Genomic DNA, 20,221 nt, shown 5'->3' with positions numbered 1-20,221 from the left:
GTGCCCTGCCCGCCAGGGCTGCGCTGCCGGGTGGCAGAGAAGCCGACCAAGGCAACGCGCCAACCCTGAGGGAGTCAGCCTTCCATCGCTGGCAGGTGAGGCCAGGGAAAGTGGTGAGCCACAGCAGCGGAGCGCCACTGGGTCCGGCGTGGGGCTCGGCTCACTGCGGGGGGAGCCCCAAGCCAAAGGCTCCAGCAGTTTCAGGCACTCAGCGGCCAGGAGCAGAAAAGCACTGAGTACTGAGTACGGAACAGAGAAACAGGCCCTGCAGGGCGGTGACTGAGGCAGCTAAACTACAGGGAGGGAGCCTGCGGAGTCTGCAGGGCATCTGCCCGCCTCCCCCCCCCCCCCACGCCCCGAGTGTGGACACCCGCCAGCCGAAGCCTGTGGGATTGCGGGTGGGCAGCCTGAGAAATCGCGCTTAGGTGGTAACCCTGGACTCTGCGGTCACTCCAGAGCGGTGCAGGGCCCGGGCACTTTATGTTAATGAGGGCGCTCTGGGCGGGGGCTATGCTAATGAGGGCGCTCTGGGCGGGGATACGACCCAGCACTTGGTCAGAGGGTGGGTGGGGCTTCAGCCGGGAAGTCAGCCCAACCTCGCGAAGCTTCCTGACAGCGGGGGCTCCCCTGAACTCCAGAGCTGCACATGCCGCCTACCCAGGGTGCAATCCTGTGCTTAATCTTCTTCTGCCTTAATATTTTTTCTTCAAATGCAGTTTACATGGACTGACTCCTCTTCTTAACTTAGTCTTATTCTACATGGTATCTGTGAGGTCACAGGTGTCACGTACTGATTTTCCGAATACCCACGAAAATCATCATTAACAGAGTTCAACATGAAGCATTTAAAACAATCTTGTGCGTTGTCAGCGATGCATACACCACACTTTGTATTTCATCCCTAGCGTTCAGTGCAGGGCCTAGCACCTCCTAGACACTACCTTCAATATTGCCAAGCGCATGACTGAATGAGCAAATGAAAGGGGGAGGAGGGTGGTGGGTGTGCGAGTGGGTAGACGGGTGAATGGCTGAGTAGGTAGGTGCACAGGTGGGTGGGTGAATGGCTGGATAAGTAGGTAAATGGATGGATGGATGGATGGATGGATGGATGGATGGATGGATAAGTAGGTTGGATAGGTGGGTGGGTGGTTGGATAGTTGTGGACGGATGGATGGATGGACGGACAGATGAATAGTTAGGCAGATGGATACATGGATGGATGGGTGAATGACGAGCTAGGTGGATTTCAGATATGAAAATCCAAGTGTGTGAGTCTTAACAAAAACATGGCTTGGGGCAAAGGTCACTTAAGTCTCTCTTCCCAGTCCGAAGTTACTCACCTTCCCTTGATCAATGAGAAGCAGCCCAACCTGTGACAAGGAGTGAAAGTAGAAGATCCCACCCAAAGACCCGACTAGTTCTGCCTATAAAACAAACAAACAAAAAATCACATATCAATAAATCATTAACGCATTTGATTTTAACTCCAGATTACCGCATAAGCTAAAATGAAGGAAAGTCTTTTTTGTTACCATCTATTTCCCCTCTACGGGAATGTAGCATGTAGGACAGAAGTCTGAATGAAGATAGCTTTTTTGGGGGGTGTTGGAGGAAGTGGTGTGGCCTCAGACTGCTAGATGCCTGTCTACGCTCCGGCCTCGGTTCCTCATTCCTGATTTTCGGTTGGTCAGCAAAGTGCCCAGAAGCCAAGTTGGAGCATGAGGTCGAGGGCCCCGCCCTCGGGACAGTGGGACAGCCCCGCTGGCTGCCTCCAGACATCTTTCGGTTAAGAGAAAGACTACTATTTTATTTAAGCCTCTTGGGTTAAATGGGGAGTTTTCTATTATAAACAGCACCATGGACTGAATTGTGTCTCTCCCAAAATTCGTATGTTAAAAGCCTAACCCCCATCTTAGCCCATGTTGGCTGCTATCACAGAATGCCACAGAGTAGCTTATAAACAACAGAAGTTTATTGCTCACAGTTGTGGAGGCTGGAAACCTGAGATCAAGGGGCCGGCATGGTCAAGTGAGGGCCCACTTCCGGGTTACGGTCTTCTTACTGTGTTCTCGCATGGCAGAAGGAGGCTAGCGAGCTCTCCACAGCCTCTTCTTTTTTTTTTTTTTTAAAGATTTTATTTATTTATTTGACAGAGATAGCCAGTGAAAGAGGGAACACAAGCAGGGGGAGTGGGAGAGGAAGAAGCAGGCTCATAGCGGATGAGCCTGATGTGGGGCTCGATCCTATAACACTGGGATCACGCCCTGAGCAGAAGGCAGACGCTTAACCGCTGAGCCACCCAGGCGCCCCCACAGCCTCTTCTTTTAGAAGGGCACTGATCCCACTCATGGGCACTCCATCCTCATGATCTAAACACTTCCAAAGGCCTCATCTCCTAATACAATCACATTAGGCATTAGGATGGCAATATAGAAATTGGGGAGGGGACACTAACATTCAAACTAGCACCCCTGATGGGATGGTCCTTAGAGGTGGGACCTTTGGGAGCTAAGTAGGTTTGGATGAGGTCATGAGAGTGGGGCCCTGAGGATGGGGTTAGTGTCTTTGTAAGAAGAGACACCAGAGCACCTGGTCAAGAATTCATATTGGGAGGGGCGCCTGGGTGGCTCAGTTGGTTAAGGTCATGATCTCAGGGTCCTGCTCAGCGGGGAGTCTGCTTCCCCCTCTCCCTCTGCCCCTCCCCCCTGCTCATGCTCTCTCTCTCTCTCAAATAAATAAATAAAATCTTAAAAAGAGAGAGAGAGAGAGACCAAGCGTTCTCTCTTCATGTGAGGACACGGTAAGAAGGTGGCCATCTGTGAGCCAGGAAGAGAGCCCTCACCAGGAGCTGAGTCAGTCAGCACCCTGATCTTGGATTTTCCAGCCTCCAGAACTGTGAGATGTAAATGTCTGCTGTTTAAGTCACCCAGTCTGTGGTGTCTGTTATGGTGGCCCGAGGTGACTAAGACATACAGTCAATCTATCCCAACTGGCACAGGTTGCCGGACTTCCCAGCCCATCACCTCCCCACCAGACACCCCAACTCCTGCCCTGCTGGCAGAACTCCAAGGAGATGAATCATAACTGCTCAGGAATGTCAGCCTTCTGGCCTCGAAAACAACAATAAGCGCGCGCGCGCACACACACACACACACACGCACAGAGCAGAAAGACTATTGTATTAATAATTGGTATTTGATTGAGGGGACATCAAAAAGAATAAACTTCACATAAAAAGGAGGAGTGCATTTTCAGTTGTACTTAGGATGGTTGTTTTGTGTTGGGTGGAATGATGACCTTGTCAGTGTCTTTATTTGGAGACTAAGGATGGTTGAAGAAGATGCATATGGGCATCAAGTTGACAAGGGGCAGACTTGTGTTGGTTCACAACAAGCTGGACTGAGCCAAGGAATGCCCAGGTAGCTGGTAAAACATTGTGTCTGGGTGTGTCTGTGAGGGTGATCCTGGAAGAGATCTGCCTTTGATGTAGTAGGCCCAATAAAGATCACTCTCACCGACGTAGGTGGGCATCACCCAATCCACTGGGGGCCAGCGTAGAACGAAGAGGAAGAGGAAAGGTGAATTTGTTCTCTCTTCTTGAGCTGGGATGTCCTGTCCATCTTCTGCCCTCAAACATCAGAGTTTCTGATTCTTGGGCCTTCGGATGCTGGGACCTCTACCAGCCGTTCCCTGGTCCTCAGGCCTTTGTCTTCAGACTGAACTATGCCACCAGACTTCCCGGTTCTCCAGCTCACAGACGGCAGATAGCGGGGCTTCTCTGACCCCTTAAGCATATGAGCCAATTCCTATTATCTGTCTGTCTAGCTATCTGTCTACCTACCTGGTTTTGTTAGCGATGATTGTTTTCAACTGAGCACAGATGTTAAGTCCTTCTAGGCCTAATTTTGGTGAAAATATGCAGTCAGTTAGGTTCTAGGCTCCCTTGGGCCTCCTGGGCAGGGCAGAGAATTGCACTCAGGACACGGTCAGAACTCGAAAGCAGAGTAGACTGTCTGCCTTCCTTTACACATACGTCCCGAGTGTTTGGGGTTGGAGCCACTCTCTGCAGCAGAACAAAACCTCCTCGTGCCCTTGGCTACCCAAGGATCCTGTCCACTTCAGCTGTTCGGATCCTAGCTCTGCCAAGCTGTGCGGTACAGGCCCTGCACCGCTCTGTGCCTTCACCCCTGTATCCGTGTCCTGGGGCTACCCTGTGCTTGATGCCTTAAAACGACAGAAATGTACCATCACATTGGTGGAACCCGGAGGTCTGAAATCAAGGTGTTGGCAGCGCTGGTTCCTCTGAGGAAGAAACCTCGCCATCCTTCTCTTCCAGAATCTGGTGGTTGCCGGGAGTCCTCGGCATCTCCTGGCTTGCAGATGGATCCTGCAATGTTGGTGGCATCATCACACGGCCTCCTTCTCTGTGTGTGCATCTCGCCGTGTCCTCTCCTCTCAGAAGGACACCAGGCAGGGGATTGGGGACCCACCCCGATCCAGTATGATCTCATCTTCACTTAAATCATTAAATCTGCAAAAGCCCGATTTCCCAGTAAGGCTATGTTCTGTGGTTCTGGATGAATATAATTTGGGGAGGGTGGGAACTGACCCAGGACAGTTCTTTCCTCTGTATAACTGGGATGAGAATGGTACCGTCTGGCACCGGTCTTTGGGCGGGCCTGGGGTTCAGTGCAGACTCCGCTGTGGCACCGGGTGTATTTACATGACTACTCCTGAAATCATCCAATGACCCAACACCTTTTGAAACCTTTCCGAACTTCCTAATCTGCCTAGCCAGCTCCTTCGCCCTGTAATTTTCCCTACTCTCCCAGCCCATCAGACTCTGAAAAAGAGAAAAGCTCTTATTCATCCAGCAACTGCTAATTACTCCTGTGCAGGACATAAATATATATTTATTTTTGTTGTTCACTTTTTTACCAAATTGAACATACCTGTTTTTCATAGACAAACTTCTGAAATCTGTATCCCCGGGTGTTTGAGAAATAGACATTGGTCTGAGATATCTGATCTCCGTGCAAATAAGCAAAAACTGAATTACTTATATCCTGGAAGAACACACACACATAAAACAGTCTCTTTAAAAGGCGATGGAGGGTTAGAGGGGTTGGGGAAATGTTCTTTAAGGGTACGAGCTTGCAACGGGTAGACAGATAAGTTCTAGAGATCTCATACACAGCACAGTGATTACGGACAACAACACTGTATCATAAATTTCTAAGTTGCTAAGAGACTACATCTTAATTGTTCTCACCACAATAAAGAAATGATGATCACCTGATGCAGGATTAGTTAATGCTGTGTGGCCATCATATTGCAACATACACATGTATCCCATCAACACACTGCATACCTTAAATTTATACACTGTCGTATTTCAATTATATTTCAATTGAAAAAAAAAGAGATAGATGCCCGTGATCACACTCCTGGGCATTTATCCCAGAGATGAAAACTTCTGTGCAGACAAAAATGAATGTTCATAGCAGCTTTACTCATAATAACCAAAAAGTGGAAACAACCAGATCCACTCCGTAGAGTATTACTTGACAACAAAGGGGAAGTGAGAGGAGTCTCCAGGGCATTTTGCAGAAAAAAGCAAATCCCCAGAGTTACACGTTGTAGGATCCCATGTATAGAACATTCTTGAAATGATGAGATTATAGAGATGGAGAACAGATTAGTGTCTGCCAGGGGTTAGGGACTGTGGGGCAAGGATGTAGGGAGAGCTTTGGGTTGATGGAACAGTCTAGTATTTTGAAGGAAGTAGTCTTTCTGTGACTTCACACATGTGATAAATGGCACAGAATTAGACACACACGGTATTTCCTTGTCAGCTTCCCGGTTTTCGTTTTTTTACTATAGTTATGTAAAGTGGAACCATTGGAGGGACCATCGGTGAAGGGGACGGGGACTTCCTGCAGGGTCTATACTTATTTCAAAATAAAAGTTTAAAAAAGGAAGCTAGGTGGGTATAGTCCTAGTGTGTCAGCCAGGTGATCCTGTATCTCAGGTCCTCTTGTGGACCCTGGGGAAGGGACCCTGTCCAGGTCCCTCATGGAACATGATGGCCCAGCCCTCAGGGATTACTCTGTCCGTATTTTCATTTATCATTATCTATGATCAAAACAGAGTGAAAAAAACAAATGACAGGCTCCACGCCGTATACTCACCACGCAGAAGGGATGTCCGCTGTAACAACAGTTGTCCCCAGAAACACGTGAAACACGGTGCTCTATACCTAAAAGGACAAGATCATTTTAAAAAACATGAGCTTCCGGGGCGCCTGGCTGGCTCAGTCAGTGGAGCCTGAGACTCTTGATCTCAGGGCCGGGAGTTTGAGCCCCACATTGGGGGTGGAGCCTACTTTTTATTTTTATTTTTTATTTATTTTTTATTTATTTTTTAAAGATTTTATTTATTTATTTGACAGAGATAGAGACAGCCAGCGAGAGAGGGAACACAAGCAGGGGGAGTGGGAGAGGAAGAAGCAGGCTCATAGCGGAGGAGCCCGATGTGGGGCTCGATCCCATAACACCGGGATCACGCCCTGAGCCGAAGGCAGACGCCCAACCGTTGTGCCACCCAGGCGCCCCTGGAGCCTACTTTTTAAATAAATAAACAAACAAGCCAACTAACCATGACTGAAATTCCATCAATTTTAGGGCAAAGGGAAGAGCAGGGTTTCTCAACCTTGACATTACTGATATTTGGGGTCAGAGTGTTCGGTTGTAGGGCTGTCCTGTGTGCGTTGTACTCGGTTTCGCAGCACCTCTGTCTCTGCTGACTCGATCCCAGTGGCACCTTCCCCCAGTCTTAACAACTAAACTATCTCCAGACATTGCCACAGGGGGGTGTACCTGTGATAGTTGAGAACCACTGGTTTTGCAGGAACTCTTAGGACCCTGACGAAATGGCAGGAAGGGGTCCTTTCTCTTGGGGAGGCATTCTTTGATTCTATTGTAAAAGCAGAAGCTTCAGCTCCAAAGAAAATATACACGTGGCCAACAAGACAGGAAAAGGCACTCTCGGCATCACTGATCATCAGGGAAATGCAAAGCAAAACCACACTGTGATGGCACTCGTACGTATTAGGATGGCCATTATCAAAGAATCAGAAATCAAGTGTTGGCAAGGATGGGGAGCCATCGGGACCCTCGTGCACTGGTGGTGGGAACGTAAATCGGTGCGTGTGGTGTGGGAAACAGGATGACAGTTCCTCAAGAAATTGAAAATAGGGATCTGGCAATCCCACTTCTGGGTCTCTACCCAAAAGAACCGAAAGCAGAGACTCAAAGAGATATTTGCACACCTATATTTATGGCAGGATTATTCACAGTAACTAAAACATGGAAGCAACCCAGGTGTCCATTGACAGATGATGAATGGATGAGCAAAAATGTCATGTAGACACACAGTGAAATATTATTTGGCCTTGAAAAGGAAGGAAGGACATTCTGAGACCTCCTGCAACATGGATGGACCTTGAAGATGTTGGGCTCAGTGAGAGGAGCCAGATATAGAAGGACACTTATATGATCCCTAGAGGAGCTCCATCCATAGAGACAGAAGGTAGATGGTGGGAGCCAGGGTGGGGCAAAGGGTGGAGAGTCAGCCCTTCGGATGCTATTAAAGAAAGTGAGGAAGAGAAGAGGAAGAATAGAGACTGGACTGACTTATGTTACAAGGAGCCCTTATGGTCCCTCAATATATTAAAACGTGGAGTTTCCATATGACCCAGCAACCCCACTCCTAGGCTAGGTTACCCCAGAGAATTGAAAACCCACGTCCACATACAACTCATACAGGATTGCACACATAAGCACTATCACACAATGGCTAAAAGGATGAAACAAGCCAAGTGCCCAGCAGCTAGTGAATGGACAAAAGTGGTTCACCCATACCGTGGAATATTATTCAGCCTTAAAAAGGAGCAGTCACACGCTAAAATGGGGAGGAAGCTCGAAAACACAACGCTCAGTGAGAGAAGCCAGACACAAAAAAGCCACAATGTGTGTGATTCCATGTGTGTGAAATGCCCAGAACAGGCATGTCCACAGAGACAGGAAGTGGGTGTGTGGTTGTCAGGGGCTGGGGACGCGTGGGGAGTGACGGCTGATGGTGATGGTCTTTCTTCTTGGGGTGATGGAATGTTCCAGAACTAGATAGTGGCGCTGGTTGCACAACATTGGGAATGTACTAAATGCCACTGAACAGTATACTTTAAAATGGTTAAAATGGGTCAGTTTTATGTGACTTTTATGCTCCCTTCCCCCCCAAAAAGGAGAAAGAGACGTGAAGTGTGAGAGAGAAAAGAAGTGGCACGGAAGGTCAGGAGGGGGATAGAGGACCAGGCAGCAAAGCAAGAGCCAGCTCATGGGTGAATTTTGGAGGGAGGGAGAGGAGGGAGGAAGCAGGGAGGGCTGTGTGGCAGTTTGGCTTGGGGCAGTAAGTTCTGCAAGGAAGGGATGTTTCAGAGACAGCTGGGTGTTTGGTTTGGATGTGACAATCGATGACATGGCCCCCAGACGGGTCAGAGCAGGTTTCTGGGGCTTGTTTCTATAGTCCCCGACAAGAGGCCCTGGGTCCTGGCTCCACCTGGATTAGGTACATTCTCTACCAGCACCCCCACCCCGCCACACATCATGCACTCAGCATCATCGCCAGGTCACCTTGTTGTTGAGGGTCAAATCCCAACACGTAATGAAAAGTGAGACAGAGCCCAAACCAAGGTGTGGCTCTTCTCCTGTGCTTCTCTGTCTCTCCCAGTGGGCTGCCAGCCCCTCTCCAGCCAGGGCTCAGCAAGCACCTGGCAGGCACCACACTGGCTGGGCAAGGATTCCTCTCGTGGGGTCCATAGTCTTTTGCCAAAACTAATATAAATGAAAAAAAGGAATAACGAATTGCAAGATGGTGATCTGCCAAGCTTTGTGGCTCTGGACTGAGGAGACTTTGACTCCCAGTGAACACTGGGTGATATCCGGGGACATTTGTGGTGTTAGGATGAGGTGGGGGGGGAGGGAGAGGGACTCCTGGCAGAGGGTGGATGGGGCCAGGAATGCTGCCCCACATCCCCACAGTGCCCAGGGCAGCTCCCCCCCCCCAAGAATGACCTGGCCCTAAATGTCAGCTGTGCTAACCTTGAACTGACCTCTTTTCTTTTTTTTGTTCTTTTCTTTTTTAGTTTAAAAAATTTTTTAAAGATTTAATTTATTTAAGAGAGAGAGAGAGAGCAGGAGGGTGGGGAGGAGTGGAGGGAGAAGGAGAATTAGACTCCATGCTGAGCATGGAACCCGATGCAGAGCCCGATCCCACCTCCTGAGATCGTGACCCAAGCCAAAATCAAGAGTTGATGCCCAACTGTCTGAGCCACCCAGGCGCCCCAAACTGACCCCTTTCTCATCACAGTGGGTACCTGACCATCCTTCTTTTCTAAAGAATGACATCTCCCTTGTCTTCATTCTTGACCTCATCCCTTTCCCTCCTACGTGAGGGTTTTCTTCTTTCTCTCTCTTCATACAGCTTACCTTCTCTCCTGTTCCCTGTCCCTAATGGGCAGTAGGTGGGACTGAATATTCCCATCACCCAGCCTTGTCACCGAGCATGTATGAGCCATTCTTGGCCCTCCTCGATCCTCTCTGACATATACTCCAATGCAATTCCTGTTGATGTCCCTCATTTACTTCAATCATGTAAGAGCAGGCTTTTGCGGCTTGTGACTACAATCCCCGATAGAAACTAGGTTCCCACCATACGAATAATTTTCATTTGAATTTGAAAGGACAAGGTAGTGTCTAGGGGCTGACATCCAAGGAGTAGCATTGTTTGTATTTCCAAAATTAATAAACCTGTTCCTGGATGTTGGCAGATTGCAAACAAAATTTAAAAAATACAAAACACGTATACCTATAGATGCGTTCCAGGAATTGGCTTCATAATCATAAATATAGACTTTCTGATTCACGACTAAGAGCAATACGGAGTCAGCGATATGTGCTGATGTTACTTCTGGTATGCCAACCTAAAAATAACAACACAGGATATCAGGAAGTGCATCCTTTCCAACGATTCAGAAAGTAAGACGACTAGACACACATTTAAGAAACATGTATGCTGGGGCGCCTGGGTGGCACAGCGGTTAAGCGTCTGCCTTCGGCTCAGAGCGTGATCCCGGCGTTATGGGATCGAGCCCCACATCAGGCTCCTCCGCTGTGAGCCTGCTTCTTCTTCTCCCACTCCCCCTGCTTGTGTTCCCTCTCTCGCTGGCTCTCTATCTCTGTCAAATAAATAAATAAAATCTTTAAAAAAAAAAAAAAGAAACATGTAAGCTAACAAAAGTTGTTTGGTTCCTTGGTGTTGGGAACTGAATACTCTGCGATCAGCTGGAACCGAAACCGAGAACTTGGAATTGGTGCTTGGTGCCCTCGGATACCTCCTTCTTCCTTATCTATCTCTTTCTTCTTTATCAAAACTTTCCCTGAGGATAAAGCCTAAAGTGCAAATAATGAACAATGAACATAAATGATAAATGTGTTGCTTATAAGAGAAACACTGGCATTTGAATAGGTGGCAAAGCCTTCTTTAGTGTAGGGGCCAGTCATAGAATTTCTCCAGATAGTTAATGAGAAGGTAATGGTTTTTCTGTTTTGGTTTAGGACAGTTTAGGGAGGCCCTGAAATTAGTGCATAAAATCTATCTATTCATAACACAAACAGTTATAAGGAGCACTTTCAACAATTCTGCTTCAGAAAAGAAAAAAAAAGCCTACCTTAGTAGTAAGGGCAGAATAGAATTAACCCTTCTCCTGGCTTAGAAATTGTTCTCAATATCTTTAGAAGTACATTGTAATATAAGCCCCCAAACTAACAAAAACAGACTGGAGTGATCTTTTCAAACTGTGTCTTCCCCGTGAGTGTTACTTATGTTGAGAATCCTTCAGATGGTTCAGTAAAATAACTACCTTCATTGACGTAGGGATGGAAAGTGGAAGGAGACTACTTTTGAAATTATCTCTCGTGAAAAACATTTGTCTTCTGAAATAGATAATAAAAGTTAAATTAGGACAATTTCACACAAGAAAGGGAAAAAAAAGGCAAGGTTAAAAATCTTCTGTGTTTAAAAACATTTATTGTAGAGAGAGAGAGTGCATATGTGGGTGGGGGGGTGCGGCGGGAGGGACAGAGGGAGAGGGAGAATCCCAAGAAGATTTCCCGCTGAGAAGAGCCTGACACAGGGCTCGATCTCATGATCCCAAGATCATGACCTGAGCTGAAATAAAAAACGGGACGCCCAACAGACTGCCCTTTTTAAAAACAAAGTTTAGGTTTAGGTTTTGTCTGTCTATCTATCTATCATCTATCTATCATCTTTGAATGAGTAAACTTTGTAGACTGGGTATTTGACTTCTTCAAATAACATTTTAAAAGTGTGACCATGTCAAATATAAAATTATATAAAATGTACATTAAGCAGCTTGCCTTACTCAGGATGAACTTCAGCTTTGTCATTTATATGGTTCTAATCCCACTAAAGTAAAAGGTTTCAGACCAGGAACGTGTGTGCATGAAAGAAACAATGTGTTCCTTCAGGCAGGAAACTTTTAAGAAGTGAAAGGCCATCCATGAACATGGTATATTGCTTCCTTATCCAGATCTTGTTCTTCTGCCTCCTCAAGAGAGTTTTATGGTTTTAGACAGAAAGGAATTGCTGAGTTAATTCTTATGTGTTTTAAAGTTTCTGTTGCTATTGGGAATGATGTTTATCATAACTGCCTTTTCTGAGTGTTCATGGCTGGTTTACAACAGAGGTGTTGATGTTTTCAATGTGTGTGTTGTATTTGGTCATCTTGCTGCACTCAGTTATTACTTCTAGCAGCTGATACTCGGATTTGGCAAATGTTGTCTCTTTCTTTCCAATGTGTTTTACATTTCATGTCTTTATCTCATCATATTGCATTGGCTGGGACCTCCAATACAAAGTCGAATGAGAGTGATATGAATTCTCTGTGTATACTGTGTCTTTTACAAGGGTAATACTTTTCAGCAAATAGTTGACATCAAAACCAATAAAACATTGGAGGAGAAAGGAACACTGAAGCATTAACTGTGGAATATTATTTTACTTGTTTACTTATTTTTGGGTTTTGTTTCTCTCCCTCCCTCTCTCTCTTTTTAAGTAGGTACCATGCCCAGTGTGGAGCCCAATGTAGGGCTTATACTCATGACCCTGAGATCAAGACCTGAACTGAAATCAAGAATCAGATGCTTGGGGCGCCCGGGTGGCACAGCGGTTAAGCATCTGCCTTCGGCTCAGGGCGTGATCCCGGCGTTCTGGGATCGAGCCCCACATCAGGCTCCTCCGCTATGAGCCTGCTTCCTCCTCTCCCACTCCCCCTGCTTGTGTTCCCTCTCTCGCTGGCTGTCTCTATCTCTGTCGAATAAATAAATAAAATCTTAAAAAAAAAATTAAAAAAAAAAAAAGAGTCAGATGCTTAATGGACTGAGCCAGTCAGCCACTCTTGGGTTTTGTTTCTGTTTTAGAATCTGTCATTGAGGTGAGTTTTCGTTTCTTTTCTTTAAAGTGAGCGAGTGAGCGAGTGGGCACATCTGCACGTAAGCCAGGAGGCAGGGGTGGTGGGGTGGGGAGTGGGCGGGGGTTTGTGGGTAGGAGGGACAGAGGGAGAGGAAGAGAGAGAATCCCAAGCAGGCTCCACGCCCAGCATGGAGCCCAATGCAGGGCTCCCATTGCATGACCCTGAGATATGACCTGAGCCAAAATTAAGAGTCAGGTGCTTAATCAAGTGGGCCACCCAGGAGCCCCTGAGGTGAGTATTCTAAAGGAAAGTTTTCTGAAATACTATAAGGTTTTCACCTATTTTGGCCTTTTTTTTTTTTTTTTTTAAACAAACTCTCATTCATGCATTTGGCACACATTTATTGGATACTAAGCTCTGGGGACATAAAGATAACCAAACATTTTTTTCTACCTACAAGACCTTCTTTAGCTCACTAGGGGGAAAAAAATACAAAGACACAAGTTTGGGGTTGAAATAAATATATAGTGGCTCACTTTTTCAGGAACCGTAGCTATTAGAAACCTAGTTAAGGATCTAGAAGTGAGGGGCGCCTGGGTGGCTCAGTCGGTTAAGCATCTGCCTTCCACTTGGGTCATGATCCCAGGGTCTCTGCACATTGGGCTCTCTGCTCAGCGGGAAGCCTGCTTCTCCCTCTCCTGCTGCCTGTCGCTTTGCCTACTTGTGCTCTCTCTCTCTCTCTCTCTCTCAAATAAATAAATAAAATATATTTTTTTTAAGTTTGAAATACTAAATTAGAAAGTAGGGGACTCTCATGCCAGTCTTGCAAAAGACGGGCATGCCGACAACAAAATATTGTGTCTGTAAACAAGGGAAAGAAACAGGAAATATGTTTAAATTCGACGTATCACGATGTCATAGCACAAGGTAACAGCCTGCTCCAACGGCAGTGGCAGCCGGCATCAGCCAGGCCACGCTCCTACTCAGAAACTTTGAACGGCTACCTATAACCTAGAGGATCGAGGGCAAGACTTCTTAACTGACCTACAGGGTGGTCCATGATCTGCCTCCCTATCCCAGGGCTTCTTGCCCTCCACACTACTGACATCGGGGCCACATGATCCTCTCCTAGGGAGCTGTCTCATGCACTGCTGGGACAGCAGCACCCCTGGCCTCTGTCCGCTAGATGCCAGTAGTACCCCCAGCTGTGACTACCACACACGCTTACCACCATTGTGCAAACCTCCCCTGGGGGGCAGAATCCCCCCCCGTTGAGGACCACCACCCTGGCCTCCTCGGTCGCCACCTTAGCCTTAAGTTTTATACTCCGGCCTCACGCGTCATAATGTGTCTCTCCTTCACGCCACCTGATACTGCTTATTCCCTCCAAAGCCAACTGCTATTCATCCTGGGAGGCACTCAGTCCTTACGCTGACAGACAGAAGGCCAGCTCTTAGCCAAGTACAGCTCTGTGTCCTTCTCCGGGCTGATACTCTACTGTCCCTCCCCAGTCAGGTTCCTCAACTCAATTCATTGCTTTCCTGACCTTCCCTACACAGTCACCCTGATGGATTGAAATCCTACCTGGGCTTCAGCTAGTCCCTGATGCCCCTTCCTCCATGCAGCCTTCCTTGATTCCTCCCAAGACCCCTCCTCCTCTGAGCCACTAGTTTCCATGTACAACTCTCCTAACCATATCTCCCTCCAGGGCTGCCTCCCTGGTCTCTCACTGGACCACAGCCTCAACCCTCACTTGTCTCCTTATGCTGTCTCACTTTTCTGCTTCCTGTTGGTCACCCAACAATGAATTGTCCTTTAAAAGAGAAGTCAGTCAGATTGTGTCACTCCCCTGCCTAATCTCTGGTGGCTTTCCACTGAAATCCAAATTTGTCACCACACCTTACAAAGCCCCATGTGATTTGATACTGTTGACATCTCCCTTCACTCCTTCCCCTCACTCATTGTCCTCGAGCTGTTCCTCCAAAAATCAAGCAAGGTCCTGCCTCAGGGCCTTTGCATATGCTGCCCCTGCCACCTGGGAAGCTTTACCCCCTGACTGCAAGAGGAAAGGACACCCTAGGGAGAGGTTCCAGGTGGGACAAATGTCTCAAGAAGTATACACGGTAGCAACATAAACAAGTTATAATTTTAGGTTAACTGCTAAGAAATGGGATCCTTGTGTCTGAGAACGTGTGTTGAACATTTTGACAGATTCTGCCAAACTGTCCAAACGTATTTAGCCTCATCCACGTTTGCCCTCACCCTCGCCAACACTACAGGCAAAAAGTGACATTTTCATCATTTTATTAAGCATTAGAATGTCTCATTGCCAGAAGCTGTTGGAATCAGACCCTCTCTGACTCCAATGTGTTCTGAGCATCAGGATATCATTTAAGCACGTTATGCTCTAAGCTGGGGGTCTGGCAAACTTTTCCTGTAAAAGGACAGAAAGGAAATATTTTAGGGGCCACATGGCCTCTGTCTTGACCACTCAACTCTGCTCTTGTAGCACAAAAGCCACCACAGAGAGTCAAACTTTATTGTGGATATCGAAATTTGAATTTCACATCATTTCACATGTCACAAAATATGGTTCTACTTTTGATTTTTTTTCAATCATATAAAAATGTAAAGACTATTCTTAACTTGCCAGCCATATGAAGTCAGGTGGTGGGCTGAATCTGGCCTGTGAGGCCATCGTTTGTGACTTCTGCTCTAAAGCAGATGTGATGAGGGAAACATTCCGCTTCTGAGCTGTCCAATACGCTTGCCACTAGCTCCACTCAGTGCTTGAAACGCGCTTAGTTTGTGTGGATTCTGCACTGTATTTAATTTTAATTAATTAAAATTTTTAATTTTTTTAATTGCAGTAAAACACACATGTGTATTTCACAATTTATGTTAATTGTGATAAAATACACATAAAATATATCATTATAATCATTTTTTAGTGTCCAGTTCAGTGGCATTAAGCACTTTCATGTGGTCGTGCAGCCACCCCCACCCTCTGTCTCCAGAACTTTCCATCTCCCCAAACTGAGACTCTGTCCCCAGGAAGCATGGACTCCCCACCCCCGACCCCAGCCCTGGCTCCCACCATCTCCTCTCAGTCTCTGTGGACGGGACTCCTCTGGGGACCTCCTGGGAGTAGGGTCCTGCGGGATGTGTCCTTCTGTGCCTAGCTTATGTCACTGAGCATAACGTCCTCCAGGTTCACCCATGTTGTACCAGGTGCTGGAATGTCCTGGCTTCTGGAGTGACATAAACCTTGGGCCTCTGTGTCCTTGCTTTCTCTCTGTCTGTCCCACTGCTTTGTTGGCTGCTTCCCCACCCACATGCTCTGCCTTCTCTGGGATGTCCCTTCCTCCTCCTTGGCTCCTGCCTTCCTCAGCTTCTTTGTCTCCTGCTTTTCAATTTCTCTTTCTCTTCTCCCACCTGCTCTGTAAAATCAAGATTCACCAGAACCTCTGGCCGCTGACATGGGATCCCTGGGTGACGGCCCACAGCCAGAACCACCACTGACATGCAGATGACCTTCTGTTACCATCTCTGGCCTCATGTGCCCTCGATGTGTCGCAAGCAGCAAGCCATCCCATGCTGCCACCTCTTCCCCCGCCTCCCACCCCGTTCCTTACACCAGAAGCTTGAGGGCCATCTTAAACTGCTTGCCCACCTCCCTTCTCCACACACCAGGAGAACTGACAAGTCCTGCTGAGTCCCGTCCTGCTCCTCTATTATAGCCTCGCCTTCCGTTTAGGCTTTAGCCTGTTGTTATTTTGTTTTGGGTTTTTTTTCTTTTGGCCTGAACTCTTGAAATCCTCCTGCATATAGAATGTGTAGCCCCCAATCCTCCACCGCCCTTAGGACGAGTAGTAAACACTTCAGTATGGTGCACACACCTGGTTTTCTAACCTTGCACCCTGATGACCTCAGGTGCATGCTGGGCAGAGTGTTCCCATTCCTTTGAATGCGCCCCCCTCTGTGATGATTAATTATATCCAGGATCTGTGATGCGGGGGGTACCATACCACACTGTAATTCTTTTTTTTTTTTTTAAGATTTTATTTATTTATTTTACAGAGATAGAGACAGCCAGCGAGAGAGGGAACACAAGCAGGGGGAGTGGGAGAGGAAGAAGCAGGCTCCTAGCAGAGGAGCCTGATGTGGGGCTCGATCCCAGAATGCCGGGATTACGCCCTGAGCCAAAGGCAGACGCTTAACCGCTGTGCCACCCAGGCGCCCCACACACTGTAATTCTTTTATTTTCTGGTTTCTTCATTTCTCTTCCTCTGACCCCCACCCCGACTATGAACTCCCTACAGGCCAGCGACCAGCAACACAGGACGCAGCCATCTTCCTTAATGTTTGTCGAATGAATGAATGAGGGCAAAGCTAGCGTTTTAATAAAAAGGAAGGTAACAGTACATAAAATGATCACTTACCCTAGATACAGGGCTATGTTTTTCTTGCAAGGATGTTGAATCAAGTGTGCCGTCGTAGATGAAAAATACAGAAGGTCCTAGAGAGATAGTCACACAAATCTTAGTATCAATAATAACGAATCGTTGAGAAAAACAATTTCCTGATGTATAACATTGAAATTGTAAAGGTGAAATTGAGGTGGGGCATAATAGCAATGTAGCGTAATTTTCCTGTTTTCCTAGTACACTAGGACGTCAGATGTCAAAGTGGGGGGCTGGGGGGGGAAGCTGGGTGAAGGGTACCTGAGACATCTCTGTGCTACATTTGCAACTTACTGAGTATTTATAATTATGTCAAAATAAAAGATTAAGAGAGAGTCACAGGACAATTACTGATATCACATCGCATTCCTTGTACACGTTATTGCTGATTCACAGATCATGAGTTTTTGAAAGAGACACCAGAGGATGAGGAATTGTAAAGGTAACATGTTAGGGACCAGGCGCTCAGAGAGGATTTAGAAATGCAGATATCACTTCTGAAATAATGCCATGTCAACAGGAAACACATTTTAACAGGTGAGATATTTCTTCCTGCCTTGTAGGCACACATGGGGTGGAAATAAAAGTTCCTTTTTGCAGGATGTCATGGAAGCAAAGGAACGTTTTGCTGCTTGTTATCCTACAGTTACAATGCAGCAAATGAACACTGAAAAGGGGGATCTGAGTTCTAAGCCCACTTCCATCTCCTGGTTTTCTTTGGGTCATTGGGTGGCTTTCACCTAGTTTTTTAGTGAAATGGGAAAGATTAACCCCTACTTCAAAGCACAATGGTAGGAATTAGATAATGTTCTATGTCTGACACATCACTGGCACCCAAGAAATATTAGCAAGTGTTAGTTCTGAAAGTGAAGAATGAGAGAAGTAGGGAGCCACATACCCCTTGAATTTGCTGACTGATATGAAACAGCTTTCCTGTCCTCACCATGTGATTACTAGAGGTAAGTGACAAGAGAGACCATCTGTCATGTTTACCGAATATTCAGCATGACTCCTACCAGGGTGCCTCTGGATGAACCCTAAAATACCTGTTCCTGATGCTTTAGGGTTATGGGAGCCCCTGGAAAATCTGATGAAACTGTGGGCCTTCCTCTCCCACAAACACACACACGTACATGCAAAAATGGAGATTTAATTCCCAAGAGCTCATAAAGGCTCATTTGCAGACCTCGGATTAGGAACTCTTACTCCAACTCCAGGTTTTCTTCCCCCACCCCCTCTTCTTTTTTGGCTATGGCCAGGGGTGGGGAGATGGATGGTATTGGTGGCTGGAGAATGTTGATACAGTTTATAGCTTATAGCAGAGGTTCTCCGGCTTGGTATGTGCCAGAAGCACCTGGAGGCTTGATGAAGGGTCGATTGCCGGGCCCCACCTCCCAAGTCTCTGAGTCAGTAGATCCAGGGAGTGCAAGTCTAACAAATTCCCGGGTGATGTTGGTGCTGCTGCTCCAGGATCACACTTGCAGAACCAGTGTGAGGAAATGGGAGAACTGGGTATCACCAATCTTTCCAAACTTTGGGACAAATCCCATCGGTAAATCTTACTGGAAAACTCTACTTTTTGCTTACTAGCTATGTGTCTTTAGGTCAGTGAGTCTTTAATTTTGCTGGGTCTGTTTTCCCATCTTAAGGAATCACTGCTCCATGAACTGTTGTAAATTTCAAGTTAGGCCATGCACCAGGAGCACACATTTACTATTTCATGGGCAAACAGGGCCCTGCTGAATACGACAGCTTACTCCAGGCAGGGATTCCCTGAGGGCAGGAACTGGGCATTAGCATTTATCTTCTAACCCCCGTGACACCCTCCATACAGTATTCACTAATCTATTTACTGGAATCTAAAAATGTTCTGGGTAAGGAGTGAGTGAGATAAATACTTCACACCCTCATGGAGCTAATATTCTAGTGACAGCAATAGACAAAAAATTTGTCAAAACATAACAGAAATTAGTGATTGATAGGAAAAAGCCATTGCGGAGTGGTGGGGGGAGTGCTTTAAATAAGGAGATGTGCTATGTAAGTCAGGATCAGAATGACTTAAACCAGGATCAGGAACCAGCCACGGAGAAATCTGGAAGCAAAGTGTTCCAGGCAGAGGGAGTAGCAAGCGCAGTCTCCTCGTCCCCAAGGCTGGCCAGAGTCTGGCTTGTTCAAGGGATGGTGTGACCAGGGGTGGGCGGGGGCCAGATCGGTGGTTCTCAAATTTCCAGAGGATACATGGCAGTGCCTAGAGACATTCTTGATGGGATTGTCAAGCCTGGGGTAGGATTTAGCATCTAGCGGGTGGAGGCCAAGGAAGCTGCTCAACATCTTACACGGCACAGGACAGCCCCATCCCAAAGAGTGTCCTAAATGTCAGCAGCGCAGCTGTTGAGAACGTCTGGGCCAGACCACGCGGGGAAATGTAGGCTGCGCCAGGCGCCAGGAACTTGGGTTTTATTCCGGGCGCCACAGATATCAGGGCAGGGGAATGACGAGATCAGATTCGTTTACAAATGATCCCTCTGCCTGCGGGAGTGGGCGATGGAGAGTTGGGGTGAAAGAACGGGAAATATCGAGTTCAATTTCTAGAACAAGAAACTGGGGAGCCTTAACGAGGCTGGGAGCCCCTACTCAGGGACGAGCCGCCCCCTCCCCGACCCCGGGCAGCACCCCTCCCCGGGGAGGGCAGCCCCACCGGCAAAGCGGCTGAGCTCTCGCCAGCAAGCAGAGCCGCAGGGTCGCCGCCACCACCAGCATCAACACCAGCATCTTCGAAGAACCACCGCCACCAATGTACCTCAACCGCCACTGGGTGTCGCCTCACAGTCTGGGCATGCGCAGAGCGGCGCCTGAGCCTCAGCGCGCCGCCGCCAGCGGGAGGCCTGGCGTCTGAGCAGGCGCACCTCGTCTCCCGGGGAACGCGACGGCGCACAGCTCAACACGCCCCCCTCCTTGAGTGCCTGGGTGTGCGCACACTGACGCTCACGCTTTCTACGGCCTGAGCATGCGTTCACTGTCTCCCGAAACCGCCACCGGGAAGGGCTCCGGCGGGCGCACACAGCCGCCCGTGGGCAGGCTAATTTGAGCTTGCGCACAGCGTGTCCCGGGAAACCCGAATCCACCAACCAGGTCGCACTACAGAGTCGGAGCGCAAGTCGCCTGCGCGCCTTAGCCCAAGTGTATGCACAGGGCTGTCTATGCGTTC

The 20,221-nt window shown here is 47.6% G+C and overlaps 1 protein-coding gene across 1 annotated transcript in view; it reads right to left on the bottom strand.

The window, feature by feature from the left end:
• The window catches only part of CATSPERD (cation channel sperm associated auxiliary subunit delta), a 47,288-nt gene extending 27,503 nt beyond the window's left edge, over nucleotides 1–19,785 (bottom strand). Inside the window, exons 1-8 of the mRNA XM_048226631.2 lie at nucleotides 19,712–19,785; nucleotides 17,912–17,966; nucleotides 16,993–17,069; nucleotides 10,979–11,051; nucleotides 9,917–10,039; nucleotides 6,192–6,251; nucleotides 4,953–5,066; nucleotides 1,341–1,424 (exon numbers count right to left, since the gene is read on the bottom strand). Coding sequence (XP_048082588.1) covers nucleotides 1,341–1,424; nucleotides 4,953–5,066; nucleotides 6,192–6,251; nucleotides 9,917–10,039; nucleotides 10,979–11,051; nucleotides 16,993–17,069; nucleotides 17,912–17,966; nucleotides 19,712–19,785 — 660 coding nt within the window. The remainder of the gene's footprint in view (nucleotides 1–1,340; nucleotides 1,425–4,952; nucleotides 5,067–6,191; nucleotides 6,252–9,916; nucleotides 10,040–10,978; nucleotides 11,052–16,992; nucleotides 17,070–17,911; nucleotides 17,967–19,711) is intronic.
• Nucleotides 19,786–20,221: the final 436 nt, after the last annotated feature.

The sequence above is a fragment of the Ursus arctos genome, unplaced genomic scaffold (assembly GCF_023065955.2).
Source record: "Ursus arctos isolate Adak ecotype North America unplaced genomic scaffold, UrsArc2.0 scaffold_14, whole genome shotgun sequence".
Classification (NCBI taxonomy): Eukaryota; Metazoa; Chordata; class Mammalia; order Carnivora; family Ursidae; genus Ursus; species Ursus arctos.
This window is presented reverse-complemented; position numbering and strand designations above follow the sequence as displayed.